The sequence below is a fragment of the Microtus pennsylvanicus genome, chromosome 5 (assembly GCF_037038515.1).
Source record: "Microtus pennsylvanicus isolate mMicPen1 chromosome 5, mMicPen1.hap1, whole genome shotgun sequence".
In the NCBI taxonomy this organism is placed as follows: domain Eukaryota; kingdom Metazoa; phylum Chordata; class Mammalia; order Rodentia; family Cricetidae; genus Microtus; species Microtus pennsylvanicus.
Genome location: NC_134583.1, coordinates 91,246,891 through 91,270,227, shown reverse-complemented (window position 1 = coordinate 91,270,227; position 23,337 = coordinate 91,246,891). Strand labels below are relative to the sequence as shown.

Genomic DNA, 23,337 nt, shown 5'->3' with positions numbered 1-23,337 from the left:
TCTTCCAACATGCATAGTTTAGGACTTGAACTCCACCTGCCTGCACAGCTGCTCCTCCCCCGCATCAAAAGGGTCTGTTGTCTAGTATGGTCTTGAACTCCTGACTCAATCTTTCTTTCAGTCTACAGAACAGATGAGTAGAAGCTCCTACCTAGCAAGTTCAACTAACAATGGGAGGAGGATATTTTAAATGCTGGTATAGCATTTTCTGTAGGTCTAATCCCCAGCAATGCAAACCAGTTTTTAAAAGCTAAGTGGAGTGATATTTATCTATAATCCCAGCATTTGCGAAACTAGGGAAAAAAGGATCAGGTGCTCAAAGCCAGTGGGGTACATATAAAAATCCTGTCTTAAATTGAGCATGGTGGCACACATCTTTAATCCCAGCACTTGCGAAGCAGAGGCAGGTAGATCTGAGTTCCAGGTCAGCCTGGTCTACAAAGTAAGTTCCAGGACAGCCAATCATAAATATTACAGACAAACCCTCTCTCATAAAAACAAAACAAAACAAAAAAAGCAAAAACAAAAAATTTAAAAGTGCTATTAGCAGCTGGGCAGTGATAGCACATACCTTTAATCTCAGCACTTGGGAGGCAGACAGGCGGATTTTCATGAGTTGAGGCCAGCCTGGTCTATCAAGTGAGTTCCAGGATAAGCTCCAAAGCTAAAGAGAAACATTGTCTCAAAAAACAAAACATCAAAAAAAAATCAACAAAAATAAATGAAAAGCAAACAAACAAAAAAACATGACTGTTGGGGGCTGTGGACCCCAGGCCCTGAATTTCCCGTTAACAACTTGCTTTCCTGTGCTTGCAACTGCCCTGAGCAAGAGACCCTCAGGAATGGTTTCTGGTCGGTTTGGCTGGGACGTGGCTATCAGTTAAGGATCCCTATATAAGCTGCCCTGGAACACAATAAAGGGGGCATTCTTGGAGAATTCAAGGAGACTCATGTCTCTGTGTGTATGTGTGTCAATCTCCAGGCCCTTGCCCAGCTCACAAACCGTCTGGTAGTGCAGGCTGTACGCTATAGGCATAGTATCATAGCACACATAGTACAGGCGCTACAGGACCATAGTACACATGACAACTATTAGCTCTGATCACCACTTAAACCCACTTAAAAACATGACAACTGAGGCCAGACAGTGGCGGCACACACCTTTGATCCCAGCACTTAGAAGGCAGGCAGAAGCAGGCAAATCTCTAGTTCCAGGACAGCCAAGGCTACATAGAAAAACTGTATCTTGAAAAAAAACATACAAATGACAACTAGTATGTGTGACATGTGTAGGCCAGAGGCTAACTAACTTTATATATTCTCCAGGAACCATTCTTCTTTTTCCATCTCTCTCATTGAGCCAGAGCCTCAAGAATCCAATGTCTTCATCTCCCCAGCACTGGGGTTACAAATGCCTGCTACGCTACACTCAGTGTTTTTTCACAGTGGGTCTGTGGATCAAACTAGGGTTCTTACAGTTGTAAGACAAAGCAATTTTCTGATTCATCTCCCTCCTAAGACCCCTGGCTAGGTTATTCTATACAGTACTAGCGTTGACCGAGCTAAGGAAGCCTCATGCTGGCTCATTTTGCTAGAATGAGGCAGTTCACACATATTAAAATGGAAGGCCATCATTTTCTGAAGTACTTCAGTTTACAACTATAATTCAAACAATTATTATGTATGGTTTATCTTTTTATTGTTTCTCCTTTTATCAAAACTTGTCACAGTTAGGAACCCAGAGGAAGTAAAAAAAAAATTCCCACAAACATTTCTCCTGGTTCCTGAGTCCTCCCTCATCCCCCTCCCCTTCCCAGGGTTTGAAGTAATCCCTGGATATACATGATCATCTCCCCCCACCCTCAGCCTTCTTCCCAGCAATAAATACAGGTGACCGTGATTCAGTGAAACCACAACTCATTTCTCTATCTTGAGTGTCCCAAGGGGACCAGAGGGGCAAAAGAAGTTTAATAACTATCCCCTCTTAACTGTGTGGAAGTTTCTCCCTCAAGGGATGGGAGAAATGCAGCAGCTCTGGAAAGAAACAGGGAAGAAAAGGTTGAGATGAGAAGGAAGAGGATATTCTCCAGCAACCTGAATCTTGATCCACTCGTCCCTCACCAGTAAGGGATGGTCCCAGTGTATCAGTGGAACGGAGAAAGGTGAGGGTTGGGGGGCAGGGTGATGAAAAGGATAGGCAGTGGGAAAGAAGAGAACAAGGAAGAAAAAAAGGAACTCTAAAGTTCACTGCCCTCATTTTCTTCTAAGAAATGGCATTAACAGAAGAGGCATGAATAGACAGGGTCTGAGGAAAAGTCAGGGACCCTAAGGAAGGGAAAGAGAAAGACAAGGCCCCTCGGGTCTTCACAAATGAATTTGCTCCAGTTACAGCAACAGGATACTAGGAACAAGGCGGAAAGCTTGGAAACACACAGAAGGAAAGACTAGGTCATAAGAGGAATTCAGAGCCCTAGGACAGCCCTGTCATGCTGCCCAGATGTTGGCAGAATCTGAGTCTTGGAATTAAAAAGGTGAACTCTGAATAGGGTCCAAGGCAAAAGAAAAGGTAACTCAATACCACCGCACCCTCCTCACAACTCAAAACAAGTTCCTTGGGTTATCGAAGATGAATACTCCAGTCAGATGCCACATTGATGCCAGGTTTACGCAGTATCAACACAGAGGTTTCAGGGTCATGTTGGAAGGACAGGCGACTTTCAGGGGATCCTGTGAAAGGAAGACAAGCATCACAGTCAGCAATAGGCTACTTCTCCATAGCAAGGTTCCAACTTGCTTCTCTTTTGCCATCCCAAGGCCAGACCTATCACTAACCTTTGGCCTGGAGCACCACAGCTGCTGGTTTTCCAGCCCCCATTATGACCACTCGCTCAATCCAGACAGATGTCTCAAGGTGGCCTTTGGGATCTGCTGAACTAGAGGCAATAAAAGGAAATGCCAATTGGAGAAGTTGTCAGGAAGACTATTCAAAGCAAAGTCAAAAGATGAGAAAAGCAGAGTGAACCTGAGCACCCCTGAAGCCCAGACCCATGTAGAGGGTACCCCATTACCTAGAGACAAGTGTGTTGCCAGAGAATGAGAATCGACGAAACAGGAACTCATGGCGAGTCTGATAGCTAAATGTGTGTCCATCATCTAGAAAGAGCTCTCCTTGGGCAGTACCCTGAGCAGAAAGAGAGGTGCGAACTTAAGCCAAAGAGGGAGTGAAGGATACATCCCAGAGGGCTGAGTTCTTGAACACAGGCAGAGGTTGAAGTAGCTCACCCCCGGAGACTCACCTGGGGACCTAGAGCAACAAAGAGAGTGATAGGATCATCTTTCATACAGTCTGAAGAACGCCGCACGCGCATCCATCGAGGCACAATCGTCCCGCCACGTTGGAACACAGGGATCTAAGGCAAAAGTACTGCAGTGAAGCACTACTCCTTTAGGCCTTGGAGCATCTTCTGCTCTTGCTCTTCTGGGCCCCCAAGGTCATTTGGACCTCGAATTACACATTTTCTCCCCTTCTGGAAATATATAAGCAAACAGGGATAGCAGCTAGACAGGCATACTCACACTGTTCAGAGTTACTGGCAGGTACAGGGTCTGGGGACCATGATGCTTCTGATAGCTTTGAATGTCATACCATACCTGTGGATGACAAGATATTGAATTACTTAATGCACAAGAGTTCCATCCTGTTTGCTTATTTGCCTACAACATCCTGTAACTTACCTCTCCTTGGCCAGGCAAATAGACCTGCACACCATGGGCCCCAGCATCTGATACAGGGTGAATCAGGAGTGCATCCCCTAAAACATACAAGAATTAACATGGATCTGAGAGCATTGCTGCCAGTCTAGAGAGCATTAAAGTATTTTTCTGCTTCAGGTGCAGCCACAATTACTCCACAACTTTCTTAACCTTCATACATACACATCCCACAAGTTCTTCTTTTTACGAGGGGCAATTCAAGATAAAGTTTCGCTGTGAAGCCTTGCCTTAGCTGTCCTGGAACTCATTCTATAAACCAGACTGGCCTGGAACTCAGAGATTTACCTGCCTCTGCCTTCTGAGCGCTGGGATTAAAGGCATGCACCACCACCACCCAGTCACAAATTCTTCTTAAGTCTTAACCCAACTCACTACCAAGTGTCCTCCCATTTCTCACCAAGCAGGAACTGATCCTCTATACTGAAGGTAGTCACATCCTGAGGATAGTGTACCCAGAGGGGCCTAGGAAGGAAGACAGGAAAGGAAGATAATTACCTTCTCAGACATATGTCAAAGACATTCCTCTAAGAACCAGCAATAAACTGGGAGGCTGGGTGGTGGTGGCAGCACTCAGCAGGGAGAGGCAGGCATATTTCTTAGTTCAAGGCCAGCCTGGTGTACAGTGCAAGTTCTAGGACAGCCAAGACTACACAGAGAAACCCTGTCTCAAAATAAAAATAAAAACAAACAAAAAAAGAACAGCACTAAGGAGAAATCCAGGAGCTTCCAGCCAATTGAATGTTGCAGGCACACAACTGCACAGGTCATTTTACTTCCTATCTTACTTCCGTAACTCCACTCTTCCAATGTTCTCTACCTTTAGTGGCCTCCTCAAATACTTCAGTGACACCTAGCTGGCAAGACCCTTTAGGATCAGAGAAGTGTCTTCTCCATTCACAGTGCCAACCTCTCCTCTCAGTTCCTTCCCAAGGCCCACAGAATTTTTGTTTTTATTTCTGGCTTGTTATACTTAGGAATTTTGGCACCTGCAGTGCCCTTTCCGTGTAATGTTCTTCCTTGGGGTGACATCTGCCCCACCCATTGTACAGGCCCATCTTAACATGCCATTTTCTCAAGAGGGCCTTCTGTGACCTACTGACCTTTATCAAAAGACATCACTGCTGGCAGTTTTCCCTTGACTCTCTTTTTAAGACAGGGTCTTGCTATTCAGCACAAGCTAGTGTTAAATTCTTTTTTTAAAAAAATATTTATAGCCGGGCGGTGGTGGCGCACGCCTTTAATCCCAGCACTCGGGAGGCAGAGGCAGGCGGATCTCTGTGAGTTCGAGACCAGCCTGGTCTACAAGAGCTAGTTCCAGGACAGGCTCCAAAACCACAGAGAAACCCTGTCTCGAAAAACCAAAAAAAAAAATAAAATAAAAAATAAACCACAGGGCAGGGAACCCTGACTGCTCTTTGGACTGGAGAGGGAGGGGGAGAGGAGTGGGGGGAAGGGGAGAGGGGTGGGAGGAGGGGGAGAAGAGTGGGAGGAGGGGGAGAAGAGTGGGAGGAGGGGGAGGGAAAGGGGAGGCAGGGAGGAGGTGGAAATTTGTTTTTTTTCCTTTATTCTTTTATCAATAAAAAAAATAATCAAAAAATAAAAAAAAATAAAAAAATATTTATTTATTTACTTATTATGTATACAACATTCTGTCTGTGTGTATGCCTGCAGGCCAGAAGAGGGCACCAGACCTCATTACAGATGGTTGTGAGCCACCATGTGGTTGCCAGAAATTGAACTCAGGACCTTTGGAAGAGCATGCAATGCTCTTAACCACTGAGCCATCTCTCCAGCCCCTAGTGTTAAACTCTTGTACCTCCTACCTTAGCCTCCTCTAGCACAATTTTTGATGGGATAAAAGCCACTTGTCATGCATGTAGTAGTCAGAGAACAACTTGCATCTTGTAGGAGTCAGTTTTCTCCTATCATGCTCTGGCAGTTGAACTCAGTTCCCTACATCTGATGGCAAGTGCTTTTACTTTACTCACTGAGCCATTTCATTAGCCTCTTTTTTTCTTTCTTTCTTTTTCTTTCTTTGGTGGCACCGGGGACTGACTGAACTCATGGCCTTGTATATACCAGGCAAGTGCTCAACTACTCTATCACTGAATTACATCCTTGGACCTCCCTTCCACATTTCATATTCAAATCAGATCTTACAAACAAGGCTCTGGAAATGGAAAGAAAGAGGCCCAGACACCCAAACTGGACCTCGTTATCTCCCAGTCAACTCTGCCTGACTCCACAGATCCTGCTGACTAATTTACCTTATGACAGGAAGTCCTTCCTGGTGAGCTTGATAGAAGAGGGTATACCAGAAGGGGAGCAAAGAGTACCGCTGGTACAAGGCATCTCTGATTGCATCTTGGTATTGAGGTGCTAACAGCCATGGTTCTCGCCGCCCAGTGTCCAAGTGGGCATGAGCCCGAAAGAATGGCTGGTAGGCACCCATTTGGTACCAGCGCACAAGCAGCTCTGGTTCTGGGTTCTTGAAGAAGCCACCCACATCCGCTGGGAGAGGAGAAGTAGCAGGTTGAAGAAGGGCAAACAAGAGGTACTGACAGATGTGTGTATGTGTGTGTATGTATGTGTGTGTGTGTGTGTGTGTGTGTGTGTGTGTGTATATATATATATATATATATATATATATATATATATATATATATATATATATTCATTCTGTTCTTTGCTCCTGCCCAGGTCCTGTGACTTTATCCCAATCAAAACCCCAAATTTCTTCCCCTCTTACCACCACAGAAGGAAAGTCCCACCAGTGCCAAGCTGAGACACATAGGGATAGAAATCTTCAAATGATCCCATTCTGCAGTGTTATCCCCTGTCCATACAGCTCCTGAGAAAAAAGTCAAGAAGGAAGGAGCTTGGCAAAGAGAAAAGAGCTCAGCCTTTAGAAAAGTGTCCTTTGACTCGCCATTTTTGCTTGACAGCAGCCAGGTCGCTCTGAAGATATTAAACACTGCTCCTTTTCTTGTTTTGGTTCTAGGAATTGAGCGGGACCTTGCATAAGCTAGGTGGAGTTCCCCTGCAGCCCTCTCAGAACTCTTACATGAGGATTAGACATCCCATTCACTCTCTGGTTCCCCTCCAGAGACACCAATGCTCCTCTGGTCTGGCCTTCATACTTTTTGTGATAGAGCTCTATTTTTTGCTTATTTTTTCCCTTGAGACAGTCATACCAAATGGCCTAGACTACCTACAGTCTAGGCAGCTCTAAAACTGAAGCGCCTCCCGACTCAATACCTTAAATGCTGGGGTTGTAAGCACTCCCCTTCCTGCACAGCTGCCACAACTCTATTCTCCAAGTCTTACCAAAGCGCTGGGAGCCTGCGAAGAAAGCCCTACTCAGGACGAAGGGACGTTCGATGCCACCAGAGCGCTGTATCAGCCCATCAGCAGTTGCCATGTGCTGGACAGAAAGTCGAGAGAGAGTGAACAAACGCCATCTGTCATCTGGTGAAAACTACGAAGTCTTCACGTTTAAGCTCTGTTCTCCCTACTTCTTCTCTCAGTCCCTTACCACATATAAGCCATAGATGTTATGGATGTCCCGGTGCTCCCAGCCACCATAATGCACAGCATCCTTCAGCATAGTGACCTCAGGACCATTGAACACAGATGGTTCGTTCATGTCATTCCAGACATAAAGGTTAGGAGCCGAACCCTGAAAATACAGGCACCAAGTATGTACAGAAAAGAGGTGAGGAAGAAGAGAAACACTGTCAGAAAGAAAGCTTCTAGAAATCCAGAACCATGTATTTTTCAGAAGCCTCCAAGATCTTCAAGTCCCCATGAAATGTATAAGCTCCCCAAAAAGCAATGGTATTGAGTACAAAGGCTTAGTTATGACAAGAAAGTAGGAAAGACAGAAGGCATGAACAGTCTTTCCTACCTCATAATTGTCAAAGCTGAACATATTAGCCCACCAGGACCTCATCCTTGGATTAGTGAAGTCAGGGTAACTAGCTGAGCCTGAGAGAGAAAAACAGCAGCTGTCAAACCCCAAAGAGGCAAAAACAAAGCCTAACAAAATAATTCTACCTCCTTGGCCTCCCAATAGTCTCCCCTTTAATTCTCGGCCTGCTTACCTGGCCAGCACCAGCCCTCATAATCAGAGCCATCCCGAGTTTTAACATACAGCCCATGGTTTCGCAGTTCTTCATGAACTCGGTAGCCAGAGTCTACCTTGATGTGGGGGTCCACAATGGCCACCAGCTAGGGGCGAAGAACAAAAGTAGACATGGTTGGGATGATCGTGTCTCACCCTTACAGTGAGAAGACCAAACAGAGCTGCAGGCCACACTTACCTTCCTTCTCTTAGAAGCCAAGCGCTCAAGCATATTGAGAGGCTGAGGAAAGCGGGTAGGGTCCCAAGTGAAGTACCGCTTGCCATCAGCATGCTCAATGTCCAACCATATGACATCACAGGGCATGTTGTGATCATCAAAACCCTGATCCACTTCTGAAACATCAGCCTCATCCCGGTAGTTCCAACGGCTCTGGTGATAGCCAAGGGAGAAGAGAGGGGGAAATGCCGGGGTCCCTGCAGGTTCACCAAAAGATGGTTACAAACTAAAGAAATGGCTAAAACGTTAAAAGTACAGCACTTGCCACTCTTCCAGAGGACCAAGTCTAGGCACCAACATCAAGCAGCTCATGGCCACCTGTAACTTCAGCTGCAGGTGCTGCCTTCTGGTCTCTGAGGGGGCACACAAATACACATGCATGCGAACACACACTAAGGAGGAAGAAAAGGACAGAGTACAAAGGGGATCAGATTAAACCCGATCCTTAAAGGACAGGGAGACTAAAAGAAAGGCAGGGTAGAAAAACAGGCTGAGAGAAAATGTCTGAAAATGCACAAACCTAACTTCTCAAGAACAGAAAAATGAAGCTATTGGCTGGCAGACTGTTAACATCACCTACCTGTGAGACTAGCATACTGCCGAAAGATATCAAAAACTGAAGGCCCAAGCATCAGGAAAACATCAATAATGCCACTCTCTGACATCCAACGAATGTCTGTCTGTGGAGTCTCCCCAGATCCCTGCAGGTAATCCAACATCTTCCCAAACAAGGTCTACGGAGGAGACAAATGGAAGTCAGCTTTTGATTGCCAACTTGAGACAAAAGCAGTAATTTTCACTTGAGTGCTCACACAGCCAGCTGCTAACACCTTACTGTGTGGTCTGAGAATTAACAATCAACTCTTCCAGGAGACTTTCACTGACCACACGCTCTAAAAAAGCACCATCCCCTCCACCGTAACAGCCTTGGTGTTGCCATTTACCACTCCTGAAGCCCTTGCCTTGTAACCCACTGATACCTGTTGTCTTCTGAGACTGAGGACCTTTTCAATCTTAGTAAGCGGATAGCTCCTAAACCCAGAGTGTTCCTACAGAATGGAGTGAATCTTCTCAGGCCAGAGGAGCTATGACTTCACTCATCTGGAGTACTATCTGGCAATGACTAAGGACCATTTCCCAAATAAGCTGTGCCACTAGTATTCACACTCACATTCCAGCATCCCCGGCAGACTTTTACCATATCTCTCCCCATGCTACACTCTTACCTTCCCAGCAGTGTTGGAGGATATATCAACCCATGTCTCAGCAGCATTAAGCCAGAAGATGCCCAAGTCTCGATGAGGGTTGTGTGCCAAGAGCACAGGCACAGACCCATATAGAGCCATAGGGTTGTTCAGCTCATACTGGAACACATCCAAGTTGTACAGGCGGTACGGCTCACCACCCCTGGTGGCAGACAGACAGACTTAAGCTAATGACTGTTCAAGCTATGGCATATGTAAATGCCACCCCACAGACATAGCTGAGAGAACAGACTTGTTCCTTCAAAGAACTTTATAACTCAGAAAAGTAACTCAGCTATGGGAAGGGAGTAATGCTTGTCTAGAATACTCAAGTGAATGAGCAAAACTCCAAGCCTTGGCTGCCTCCTTTCTCAGCCATCCCAGTGTAACTAGTGGACTCACTCAGTAACCTTCAGTCTCAGGCTGTCTGCATGCTCGGGGATCCCATACACATGTTCCATCCCTGGCAGAGAGAAGTCCAAACCTACAGACATGGGTCCTGAAAGAAAAGCAAAGGCTGATTTACAGAGTTTCTGCTTGCCAAGATGTACCCATGCCCCAGCCAGGGCTTTCCCGCCCCTCACCGTAAGGCTTGCTGTCAGTATGAGTTTTGAATGTCTCCTCCCAGGCTCCTGGCTCATCTTTCTCAGCCTTCTCCTGGGTCTCCTCTGGCTGAAAAAAAAAAAAAAAAAGGACTGATACTCACGCACCAGTTGTCATCTTTCCTATTCTATGTTCTATATCTCCTCTGTGCTTCAGGAAGAGACTAGGCTCAATTTACTCAGCAGCCTCCCAGTCATCCCTATGCTCCACTCCAACCACCCACCACCACTTCAACTTGCCTTGTCACCATCCCCAGGCGTTGCCTCAGGCTGGGCTCCATTGCCTTCAGCTGGGTCTTTTGATTCTTGCCTGGAAGGTAGGAGAGCTGTCTGCTCCAATCCAGAGCGGGCAGGGATGAGGGGCTAATGGAGGGAGGGGTGAGGGAATAGAGAGCCAAGGGTCCAAAGGAATGAAAGCACTGGAGGAGGGGACTGAATGTTAAAGCTTGGGAAGGGACCCCAATAAGCAGGATGGGGAAAGTACTGACAGAGGAAAATGAGGAATAAATGCTAGCAGGAAGTGCCTTCTATACACATGCCCAAATCAGCAGTCTCTGTGGTATCTAGAACAGACAGCAGGGTGGTTCAGTAGCCTAGGTTCTAAATGCCAGTCCTGACTCTGCTGCCAGAGAAAAATCTGACCTTTCTTGATCAGGCTTTACACAAAAGCCTTTACATAAAAAGCCTCTCCAGATATACTCTAGGACTCCAAAATATTTGCCAAAGAATGCTTTTCACGGTGACACACGCCTTTAATCCCAGCACTCCTGGCAGTAGAGGCAGGTGAAGTCTCTGAGTTCGAGGTCAGCCTGGTCTACAGAGTGAATTCCAGACAGCCAGTACTAGACAGAGAAACCCTGTCTCAAAACAAAAAAAAAAAATGAACAACAAAAAGAATGCTTTTATTTCTCTCCAGGATCTTGAATGTATTCCAACTTGGAACCAGGAACTCCAGCAAAACGGAAAATCCCTTCACCCCTTAGCAAAGCAATAGCTTCCTACATTCCTCAAGGACTCCCAGCACCCATCTTCCTCCCAGAGGACTTCCAGACAGGGAAATAGCAAACAAGGACCCAAATCCCCAGAGGGCCAGAGTGAGGGGTAGGTAAGGGAAGAGGAACAGATACAGTACCAGTGGCCATGGATTTACCTAGAGAAAAGGTTCTTGATCTTATCCCACATGCTACCGAGCGTGAGACTAACTTTATCCGAGAAACTGGGGCAGGAGGAGATGAGTAGGGAAGGGAAGGAGGCACAAAACCAACACAAAAACAGAAACATAAAAGTGAGTTTCAGTAGACAAACTTCTGGAGATGGGGGAAAAGAAACAATAAATAAATAAATAAATAAATAACAGGAAGAAAATAAACTAGGGATATGTGATGATGTGAGAAGGATAAAGAAAGAGCAGATCCAGGCAGACCTCCCAGAGGAGATGCCCAGTGTACAGCTCAGGGACAAAAAATAACTGCCTCCTGATATGTACAAGAAAGAGAAAATTGCAACCCAGGTCTGGTTTTTACCCTCTCTGATAGATGGAGTCTCCCACCCTCCCACCCCTATCTGGCTGTTCTGCACCCAGTCTCTTCCCAAGAACACAATACCCAGTAACAGTTCTAGGCACTACCACAGTAAGTACCCTGAAGTCCCCACCCTGTACTCACGGGACCCTGGGAGCCCTCTGGTGCTCAAAAGCCATAAGTCCTCGGGCATTGACACTGAGCAGAAGACTGCGATCCTCTAACAAGTCAAGGCGGAACGGCCGTGCTGTCAAAATGATTTTGTATGGTCCCTCAGCCACTGTTAGCTCTACACTGTTGTCGTCATGGCCAGAGACTGAAAGTCTGGAAAAGAGATCAAAGGAGATATATGACTAGGTAAAAGGCCAAGAGACCTGCTACAGGCAACAGGTTCAGAGAGAAAAAAACCCATCAGAGCCTTTTTCTCTTTGAACATTTTTGGGGATTAACAAGACTACCCAGCAGGCGAAGATGCCTGCTACCAAGTCTGATGACCTGAGCTTGAGTTCCAAAGACTTACACTGTGGAAGGAGAGAACCAATCCCCCAAATTGTTCCCTGGCCTTTACATGCACGCTACAGTGCATACCTAACCATAACACAATACATATGCAGGTATACACAAAAAAATAAAATATTATTATTTTTTTGTATGTTTCCATATTTTTTGTGGGGACGGGTTAGCATGCGCTACAGTGAACATGTAAAGGACAGCATAAGACTTTTAGGAGTCTGTTCTCTCCTCTCAGGTTAGGTCCAGAAGAGTCAACCTAGGTCCTTATTATAAATAAACAAATAAATAAATCCTTAGATAAAAACTTAATATTTTTCTCCAAGAGATAAACAAAAACTTTTTTCTTTTCCTTCTTGGTTCATGTTTAAGTCTTTGTCTGTTTAGTTTATAATAAAGGGACTTTATAGCCTAGGCCAGTCTCTAATATCTATATTAAAGAGATTCTCCTACGTCAGCCTCTCAAGTAGTCAGGATTATAGATGCTAACTACCATGCCTGGATGACACAGCTGTTTTTGTAGTGCTAGGGACTGAACCCAGGGCCTCGTGCACACTACACAGGTGCTCTACCACTGAGCCACATCCATGGCCCAAGAGAGATTATTTAAACAAAGCAGTATGTGCTAACATCACAAGGTAGAAAACTGACTAACACATTAACCTGACAGTATTAACACTAAAAATTTGTATTTATCAAAAGATACCTTCAGGATCATCAGTAACATTCAAAATCTGAAAACTGTCTCAGTCAGAGGAATCTATCAAGGTATGACAACCGGATGCTCTCTGATATCTCGGCTAGAACAGAAAGGTGACCTAGGCAAACCTAAGGAGATCTGAATAAGCATGGACTGTGGTTAGCAGAGCAAGGCTACCAGTTCACCCAGGAAGACAGACAAACTGGTGATGTCAGCGAGCACACCAGCTGTGCAGGGTACAAAGGAGCCCATTCCTTCAACTTTCCTACAAATCTAAAACCACTCCAAATTACAAAGTGTGTGAAATACTGATCCTCAGCCTTGCACACATTAAGCACGTGTTCTATCACAGAGCTAAAAGCTCCCCAGTCCAAGTATTTTGATTTTCTTTTCTGGAATAACTTAAGCACGGGGCCTACTAAAGGACTACCTAAAGGACTACTAAAGGACTCCATAATTGTGTTACATCCTTAATCTCAAGCTGCTTTCTTTTTTCTTTAATGACACCTTTTGTAAATTAAAAGGTTACAACCTAGAAAAAAAGTACCCACAATATATAAATGGCAAAGACTCAAGATTAACAAATTCTCTAAGCCAGTAAGGACAAACCACAGAAGAGATGAGCGGGTATAAACTGTCAACTATTATCTCACAAAACAGTACACCCAAAGACAACATACAAACAGGGCCTGAGGAAAGAGCTCAGTTGCTGAAGGGCTTGCTTGCCTCACATCTGTGAAGAGCAGGGTTTAATCCCCAGAATTCACAGTGTGGTGGCTTCAGATTTAACCTCAATACTAGAGAAACAGAGATAGCTGGATGCCTGGGAATCACTGGCCAGCCAAACTAACCTAATTAATGAGTTCCAGCCAATGAGAGATAAATATTGTTCCAGAGATTGCTCTCTGGCCACACACCCTTATAAATACATCAATTTATACACACATTCACATAAAGAAAACAAAACATACAAAGATATTCCATCTCATTAACAAACTGGGAAAGAACATGTGTGGTAGCTCATGCCTTATGAGGCCAGTCCTAGAGGGACTGAGAGCAGTAAGAGCGAGTGGGTGTGAAGCCCAGTGTGGCTGATACTACATTCCAGGCAAACCTGAGTTCCTATCTCAATAAAAAGGAGAAGAGAAACAGATGCAGCAGATACCTGTAATCCTGTAATCTAAACTATGAATAAATAGAAAATAAGTATTTGAGCAATTGTATTCTAGACAGCTGAGAAAAAAGAAGAGAGGGAAGCCTGGCAAACAGAGATGCGTTAGCTTGCTTACTTCTTTTTGACAGCAGTACTGAGCCTAGGTCCGACAGAAGACAAAACAACACTGTTTGCTGAGTGAATATACAGAGTAAAAGGAACTAAACAGCAGAAGGAAGAGAAGCTGGAAAGGCTGGAGGACGGGAGGTGCTAGTCAACTATTTTTCTGATATAACAAAGTTACCAAAGGCTCATCCGGAAGGAGAAAGGGTGCTCAGACAGAGATCCTTCTCAAGAAAACTTACCGAGATGTGGGGGGATCAGTTACCAAAACATCCTGTACTCGGTATCGGGGCCGCCGGGGCTCTAGCTCATCGATCCTGATCCGAGTCATATTCTTCTGAAGCCCCTGGAGCTCCAGCACAAGGACCACCTGCAGAAACAGAAACCTGAATCTGGAGAAACAAAACAGACCATGCCATACAATACCCTCCGAACCCTTCCTCTCTAAGATGTCTCTTCTCAGTCTTTTGCCTACTGCTCTGATTTAAAAGTAAAATATACATATTTTTAGATTTATTTTTGGTTTTTCGGGACAAGGTTTGCTGTAGCTTTTTAGAGCCTGTCCTGGAACTAGCTCTTGTAGACCAGGCTGGACTTGAACTAACAGAGATCTGCCTGCCTCTGCCACCCAAGTGCTGGAATTAAAGGCACGTGCCACCACTGCCTGGCTTAGAATAATTTATTTTTATGTATGTGTTTCACCTGAGTGTGTGTGTACCAAGTACGTGCCTGGTGCCCAAAGAGGTCAGAAAAAGGCAATGGTCCCTGGAACCAGAGTTGTAGATATTTTGTGAGCCCCCATGTGGGTACTAGAATTCAAATATGAGTCCTAAAGAGGAACAGACGAAAGGCAGGTGCAGTGACACACACTTTTAATCCCTGCACTTTGGAAGCAGAAGCAGGCAGATAGAGCTCTGTGAGTTCAAGGCCAGACTGGTATACAGAATGAGTTTCAGGATAGCCAGGGCTGTTTTATACAGAAACTCAGCCTAAAAAACTAAGAAAATAAATAAAAATAAACAAAACCAAAACATCAAACTCGTAATGAATCTAAGTTTTTCTCGAGCTGTGGTCACCCACATTGCATCACCCAGCTTCACTGAAGCCTTGGTTCTCAACACACAACATGCACTTCTTTGTAATTTTCGTGCCATCATGGCACACTATGCCAATGAACACTGCCTAAGACACTTTGGCTCATACTGGAGACCACTGTGTATACAAAATTTTCTGTTTTTACAAAAATATAACAGCTTGCATTTTAAAAATTACCAGGCTGGTGGCACAGTCCTTTAATTCCAATTTAATTCCAACACTTGGGAGATAGAAGCAGCAAGATCTCTGTGAGTTTAAGGCCAGTTAGGGCTATGTAATGAGACCCAGTCCCAGGATAAATAAACAAACAATTGCCATATGGATTGTTGGCTTGAGGTTTGAGTTTCACAAAAAATGTAATGTTCCAGGTTGGAGAGGTGATTCAGTGGGTAAGAACACTGGCTGTTCTTCCAAAGGTCCTGAGTTCAATTTCCAGCAACCACAGGGTGGCTCACAACCATCAAGGCTAGGAACTGTTGCCCTCTTCTGGCATAAAGTCAATAGAGCACTCATATACATAAAATAGATAAATATTAAAAAAAAATTTTAAAGTCTGGGACAGATAGGGATACATAATAAAACCCTTTCTTGAAAACAAACAAACAAAAAGTAATGAATTTTGGTTTGGGATTAGGCCAATTTCCAACAATTTTTTAAGTATGGCTTTACCCATACATCTGCCATTTTATTTTATTTTATTTTGGTTTGGTTTGGTTTTCCGAGACAGTGTTTCTCTGTGGCTTTGGAGCCTGTCCTGGAACTAGCTCTGTAGACCAGGCTGGTCTCGAACTCACAGAGATCCGCCTGCCTCTGCCTCCCAAGTGCTAGGATTAAAGGCGTGCGCCACCATCGCCCGGCTCACATCTGCCATTTTGTATGAGGTAGTACTTATATGAAATGGAATTCTCAACTCTGAAAAGCTCTGAAGATGTTCTATTTCCAAACAAGACTAAAGTCTTAATATAAAGAGAAGCAAGCACATCATCTCATCAGAATACAACTTTGCTTTCATCTAAACAGGGGGCTGGAGAAATGGCTCAGAGGTTAAGAGCACTGACTGCTCTTCCAGAGGTCCTGAGTTCAATTCCCAGCAACCACATGGTGGCTCACAACCATCTGTAATGAGATCTGGTGCCTTCTTCTGGTCTGCAAGTATACATGCAAGCAGAACACTGTATATATAATAAATAAATAAATCTTTAAAAAAAAAAAAAAAGAAACTAAACAGGACTGTGGTGGCGCACGTCTTTAATTCCAGCACTTCAGGAGGCAGAAGCAAGCCTGGTCTACATAGTGAGTTCCAAGACGGTCTCCAAAGCTATAAAGAGAAACCCTGTCTCAGGAAATCAAAAACAACAAAACAAAACAAAAGGTGGTGGTGGGACACACCTTTAATACCAGAATCCCCAGCACCTCAGAGGCAGAGGCAGACAATCTGTTCGTTTAAAGCCAGCCTAGCCTACAGTGAGTTCCAGGTCAGTCAGGGTTACACGACAAACCCTGTCTAGAAATACCCACACACATATGGAAAAGAAAAGAAAAAAAAGAAAGAAAATTATATGTGTGTCAAGTAACAGTTGTAAAATAAATTTGTGGTTTCCTTAAATGTCTGACTTGCACACACACACCACTTAAACACAACTCACTCACTCTCTCTTCACTATAAAAATTTCTTGCAGGACTGAAGAGATGGCTCAGTGGTTAAGAGTTCTGACTGTTCTTCTAGTGGACCAGGGTTCAATTCCCAGCACCCACATGGCGGCTCACAACTGTCTGTAACTCCCAGATATGACACTCTCATGCAAACATACATGCAGGCAAAGCATCAATGCACACAAAATAAATATAAATAATTCAAAAAACTTTTTTAAAAAATTTCTTGCAAATGGGGGGCTAGAGAGATGGCTCAGAGGCTAAGAGCAGTAGTTGGTCTTCCAGAGGTCCTAAGTTCAATTCCCAGCAACCTCATCACAGCTCACAATCATCTATAATGAGATCTTGGTGCCCTCTTCTGACCTACAGGTATAGATACATGCAGAACACTGTGTATATAATAAATAAATAAATAAATTTTTTAAAAAATTTCTCGCAAATGGAAAAAGTTTATAAAGCCTTGGACTAAGGAACCTGAAATCAGATTTCTTTAAAATCAAAAGTCTCTGATTCAAAGATATTGCTCAACTTTTATGAGAACTAGCTGCTCTTCCAAGGGTCCTGGGTTTGATTCCTGTGCCCATATGCTGGCTCACAATGGTCAATTACTCTGGTCCCAGTAGATCTATCACACTCTTCTGGCCTCCATAGGGACTGCACCACACTGTACACAGACATATGAAGGCAAAACACTAATACACAGAAAAAAATTAAAAAGTAAATGTCTCAGGATTGTCTAACAGAAGACATTGGTTACAAGTTTCTCTTTCCCAAGTTACCACCCATTTCCCCATCCCTACCACCTTTTCTTGTCTCGCCTGACCTTGGTGACTTCATGGATCAGATGGACTGTGAGAGCATCAGGACCAAGCTGAAGTGTGTCCAGCAAGGCACGGTAAGGAGAGAGGCCTGGCCGAATGCTTCGTTGCCGTCTGCAGTTGGGAAGTAAGGTTAGAAGGCATCTCAATATCCTTAGGTGTCTCTACTTACCACTTCCTTTCTACACAACCCACACTACATACTTCCCACACACCCACTTTTCATTCACCTCTTCCAGAAACATACTTGCAAAAAGAACTCTCATCACAGGTCTTAAAGTTGCTTCTATCCACAGCAAGGGTAATCCCCAGACAGACCCCTAAACATGCCAGTACCAAACTTAACCAAGACCTATGGAAAAAACAGACAAGGAGAAAAGAGTTAACACTTTGGTCAGGAAGGGCCTCACCTTCTTACCGTAACCCTAAAGGTAGCTCATGAAAGCCAACCACATTAAATAGGGAAAATCAGAGTAGACAAAGGATGAAGGCAGTCCTGAGTCCGGCATGGCGGTACATGTCTTTAATATTAGCACTCAGAGCGCAGAGGACTGTAGGTCTATGAGTTTGAGGTCAGTTTGTTCTACATAGCTAATCCCAGGCCAGTAAGGAGATCCTTGTCTCAAAAGAATTTTTCTTTCTTTCTTTCTTTTTTTTTTTTTTGTTTTTGTTTTTCGAGACAAGGTTTCTCTGTAGCTTTGGGGCCTATCCTGGAACTAGCTCCCGTAGACCAGGCTGGCCTCGAACTCGAACTCACAAAGATACACCTGCCTCTGCCTCCCTAGTGCTGGGATTAAAGGCGTGTGCCACCACAGACCGGCTTTTTTTTTTTTAAAGAAAAGTTGCCCAGGGGGCTGGAGAGATGGCTCAGTGGTTAAGAGCACTGCCTGCTCTACCAAAGGTCCTGAGTTCAATTCCCAGCAACCACATGGTGGCTCACAACCATCTGTAATAAGGTCTGGTGCCCATTTCTGGCCTGCAGACATACACACAGACAGAATATTGTATACATAATAAATAATATAAATAAATATTTTTAAAAAAAAGTTGCCCAGCAGTGATGATTCACTCCTTTAATCCCAGGACTCAGAAGGCAGGGGCAGGTGAAATCTCTGCGCTCAAGGCCAGCCTGATCTATAGAGTGAGTTTCAGGACAGTCAGGGATACACAGAGAAACTCCATCTTGGAAAAAAAGAGAGAGAGTGAATAGCCCTCAAAGGATAGCTCATTCACACTATCCTCTCAAAAGGCAAAGAAGGCTGGGTGGTCGTGGCACACACCTTTAATCCCAGCACTCGGGAGGCAGAGGCAGGTGAATCTCTGTGAGTTTGAGGCCAGCCTGGTCTACAAGAGCTAGTTCCAGGACAGGCTCAAAGTTACAGAAAAACCCTGGTGGGGAGGGGAGGCAAAGAAAGTAGACAAAGCATCTCTGGCCTTCAAAGGCTCAAGTACTGACTGCAGTTACATCAGCATCTCAGAGGGAAGAAACAATAACAGTCAATCCCAAAGGAAATGATCATACCATTTGTGTACATCAGAGGAACAAAGCAAACACCCAGTTAGTCTGCTGGTCACAATTCCTAAGGTCCTAGCTTCCCCGCAACACTAGGCATTCAGCATTCTTTGATGCACAGTTCTGCATCTTGAAAACAAATAACCATCACTATGTAAGGCTAGAAAGATTAACAGCTGAAAAACATACTGAACCCAAAGGGCCTAACTGATATGTCTCTTGCTTCCAAATGACTGAAATTTTCAAAGACTCAATACCCTCACATCATCTTCAGAGACTGATTAGCCTACTAAAATAGGGTGTGCTTAAGCTCCCTATGGCAAGGTGTATGCATGTGGCCCACAGCTCCTTGGGTGGCTAAGGCAGGGTTAAGAATCATTTGCGCACAGGAGACTAATTCCAACAACAGAGTGAGAACCTATCTCAAAAACAATAGTTGGATAGGCAGTGGTGGCTCACAACTTTAATCCCAGTACTTGGGAGACAGAGGCAAGTGGATCTCTGTGAGTTCAAGTCCAGCCCGGTCTACAAAGCAAGTTCTTGAAAAGAAACAAGAAAAAAAAATCAGGGGCTGGAGATATGGCTCAGTGGTTAAGAGCACTGACTGCTCTTCCAAAGGTCCTGAGTTCAATTCCCAGCAACCACATGGTGGCTCACAACCATGTTATGAGGTCTGGTGCCCTCTTCTGGCCTGCAGGCATACACACAGACAGAATATTGTATACATAATAAATAAATAAATATTAAAAAGAAAAAAATCATAATGCATAAATACCCTCTAACTAATGAGTAAGCAGGGCTCAAAGCTCCTTCTTTACATGCATTTACTTTCCCAACTTTTGTTTTGTTTTGTTTTCCAAGACAGGGATTCTCTATGTAACGCCGGCTGTTGTGGAACTTGCTCTGTAGACCAGGCTGGCCTCAAACTCAGAGATCCACCTGCCTCTCTTCCTCCCAAGTGCCGGGATCAAAGGCATGTGCCACCACTGTAAAGCACTTTCCCCATTTACTTTCACTGTTTTTCTTAGTCAATATTAGTTTTTGTTTTTTGTTGGGTTTTTTTGTTTTGTTTTGTTTTGTTTTTTTGTCATTCCCCTCTCTCTCCCACCAGACTGGAAAATTAAGGCATAGAAAGGTCAATCATCTATGACCTTTGAACAGCTACTAAGGGGTGAAAAGGTCAGTCCTACATGACTCTAAGACCATGATTCCTACAGGATAGAAAGCTTATTAATCCCAGATCAGACCCGCTACACTAAAAAGCTTCACATCAAGATTGTCACTCCCACAATGTGTCATCCAAGACCAGGGACTAATAGTCTCATTTCAATAAGTTAGTTTTGGGACTAGGAAGACACCTCAGTGGTTAAGAGAGCACTGGCTGCTCTTCTAAAAGACCTGGGTTTGATTCCTACACCCACATGCCAGCAAACAACTTCGGCAATTTATTTCAGAGAATCCAACACCCTCTTTCTGGCCACAGACATAGGGCACAAACATGCAGGCAAAAAAACCAATACATGTAATAAAGTTTCAGTTAGCCTAAAGAATATATTCACCAACTAAATGAATCCTATATAGGAACTCTCAGATTTTAATGTCTAGTAATGTGTAAGCCAGACAGTAGTGGTGCATGCCTTTAATTCCAGCACTTGAGCCGGGCGGTGGTGGCACATGCCTTTAATCCCAGCACTCGGGAGGCAGAGGCAGGAGGATCTCTGTGAGTTCGAGACCAGCCTGGTTTACAAGAGCTAGTTCCAGGACAGGCTCCAAAACCACAGAGAAACCCTGTCTCGAAAAAAAAAAAATAATTTCAGCACTTGAAAGGCAGAGGCAGGAGGATCTTTGAACTCGAGGTCAGTCTGGTCAACAGAGCAAGTTCCAGGATTGCCAGGGCTACACAGAGAAACCCTTTCCCTTGAAAAAGAAAGAGTAACCAACCAAGTATGGTAGTATAGAGCTGTAATCCCAATATCTGGGAGGCAGAAGCAGAAGACATGAGTTCAAAGTCACCCTCACCTACAATAGTAAGTCTGAGGACTATCCTGAGCTATGGAAAACTCTGTCTTGAAAATAAGACAAGAAACATTTGTTATATTTATTAAACAAACACTACCAAACCTTGGACCAGAGATTTATCTACTTTACTTCTTAGTGTTGAAGACTGAACCCAGGGCTCACTCATGCCCGGCAAACATTCAGGGACATCCTCAGCCTCTAACATCAGCCTTTTAAACAAGTCCTTTCAGTGACTATGATGGAAGCAATACTGGAACACGCTTAGAAATGTTCCACAGGGAGGAGAGAGGGAACTCACAAGACAACTTAGCAGATAAGGGCACTAGCTGCCAAGTGTAATGACCTAAGTCTGATTATCCAGGACCTACACTGTGGAGAAGAGAATCAATTTATTACATACACATATGCAGAAGTAAATGCACATACATGTGTGCAGGCGCACACATGCAGGCAAATAAATGTAAAAAAAATCTTAATTAAAAAGAAGGGGAAGTCATGCATAGTAGTGCACAGCTTTAACTCGAGCACTTGGAAGGCAGAGTCGGCAAATCTCTTCTGAGTTCAAGGCCAGCCTGGTCTACATAGTTGAGTTCCAGGCCAGTCAAGGGTAGACTGGCAAGACCCTGCCTCAAAATAGAAATGAATAAAAAAGAGGTGGGGCAGGGCAACACAGACCCAGTTCTTCTAAGCAATGAAACTGACACAGGGCCTATCAGACTCAGTTATCCAGCTTCCCTATCTACATGGAAGAAAATTACCACAGAGAGAGATCAATCAAGCCCTGTTTGATCCCCAGAACCACCAAAAGAAAATTTTGAAAAGGGTCAGTTAACAAACGAAGCTCTCTGCAAGAAAATTTTGAGAGGCTGGCTGGCAGTTACCAGTAATGAAGTCAGCCAGAAAAGTGAGGAAACACTAGAAATTGGTGCACTAGGCTAAGCAGGAGTAAGCACCAGTACAACAAGCAGAAGAAATGCTACCAGAAAAAAAACGAACCACAAGGATATATACAGCCCTGGTCCTGAGGAGGCTGCTACAGGAAACTGGGCGACTATCCCTGGGCCCACCTGCCCCAAATAGCAGTAGTGAGTGAGCAGTGTAGCAATTAAATATTCCCTGGAGCCATATCTTCAAATCTATAAAATAGGTTTGGGGAGATGTCCTAAGGATATGATTTCTAAAGGATATTTCCAGCTATGACTTGTTGACTCTAGGAATTCAGGGATGCCTTAAGTACCCCAAACAAGAGGTGTTCACAAGCTGAAAGTCAGGAATGAGCTTTAGTCCACTTGTTTATTGGAAAACTAAGTTTATGATTCACCCTCTTTACACTGCTGCTGTCAGTACACGCCTCTTCCCAACCCATTATATCCGTTAGGTGTACCGCGCTTTGCGACGCTGAAGTGTTTCCAAGCTTTTTTTCAGTTCTAGAAAAACTCCAGAGCGCATACCAAACCATTCGATTACATGTTGTGTTTGAGCAACATTATCCATGCAGACTGTGAACTTATTCCTGCCCGAGTCGTGCCCACCAAACGAGCATAAACGAAACTGGTCAGGGCTGGTGAGGAGGGCAAGAGGGTAATACAGGACGACCTAGGCACCGCAGTGCTTGCAGCCTGAAAGAGGAGCAGTGTGGCAACAGGCTGCTTTATCACAGGCTGGGATGCATTTCGTCCCTCTACCTGCCTCGACGGCCCTGAGCACTGCAGGAAGGAGGCGGAAGCATTGACCACCACGAGCCGCCAAGGGAGAGGGGGCGGCTGGGAGCGGCCAAGGCGGAAGGGAGCACCCAGCTTCAGCCTTTCTAAGCCACCCGGCGAGATCCAGGAGCCCCACAGACAAGGGCCGCAGCGACTCGCGAATCTGCCGCCGGAGGCTGAGGCCGTCACCACGGGGACAAAGAGCCCCTGCGAGGCCAGGAGTAGCAGGGTGACGGGAAGACATAGAGAAAGGAGCATATAGGGCTCAGGGGATCTAAGGGCGTCAGGGCGCGCCCCCGGGTTCCGGGCTCCTCACCGCCTCCTACGCGCCGCCACTGCCGCTACCGCCGCCATCTTGTACCCGGTTTGCTCCTTGACCCGAACCTACCCGCCCCTGCGCACGTTGAGCCACGTACCCTAGTCCCCGCCCCTTCCGGCCTTCCGATTGGCCTGGCCAGAGCGCGGCCGGACGTCTATGCCATTGGTCGATCGCGGTCTAAATTATGAATGGGGCGTGGCTTGATGTCCCCGCCTCTGCATTCTCAGGCT

General features: G+C 44.9%; 1 protein-coding gene across 4 annotated transcripts; it reads right to left on the bottom strand.

Moving 5' to 3' along the window:
* Positions 1-1,616: 1,616 nt before the first annotated feature.
* Positions 1,617-23,183, bottom strand: Ganab (glucosidase II alpha subunit). 4 transcript variants are annotated; one of them, XM_075973435.1, is made up of 25 exons: positions 23,105-23,183; positions 17,801-17,905; positions 17,559-17,667; positions 14,230-14,357; positions 11,646-11,825; positions 11,132-11,197; positions 10,222-10,291; positions 9,964-10,051; positions 9,782-9,878; positions 9,362-9,542; positions 8,716-8,869; positions 8,097-8,332; positions 7,878-8,004; positions 7,682-7,761; positions 7,310-7,453; positions 7,102-7,198; positions 6,524-6,625; positions 6,042-6,285; positions 4,172-4,236; positions 3,736-3,812; positions 3,577-3,651; positions 3,297-3,410; positions 3,069-3,181; positions 2,833-2,933; positions 1,680-2,727 (listed from the first exon to the last, which is right to left on the bottom strand). In XM_075973435.1, exons 1-25 carry the CDS (start codon positions 23,140-23,142, stop codon positions 2,618-2,620), a joined length of 2,901 nt encoding a protein of 966 aa, XP_075829550.1. In that variant the 5' UTR covers positions 23,143-23,183; the 3' UTR covers positions 1,680-2,617. The 4 variants fall into 4 exon arrangements, with proteins under 4 accessions (XP_075829552.1, XP_075829550.1, XP_075829548.1 ...); XM_075973433.1 differs by having other exon boundaries at positions 1,706-2,727; positions 9,964-10,047; positions 10,218-10,291; XM_075973437.1 differs by lacking the exon at positions 11,132-11,197 and having other exon boundaries at positions 1,617-2,727.
* Between the last annotated feature and the right edge of the window lie 154 nt (positions 23,184-23,337).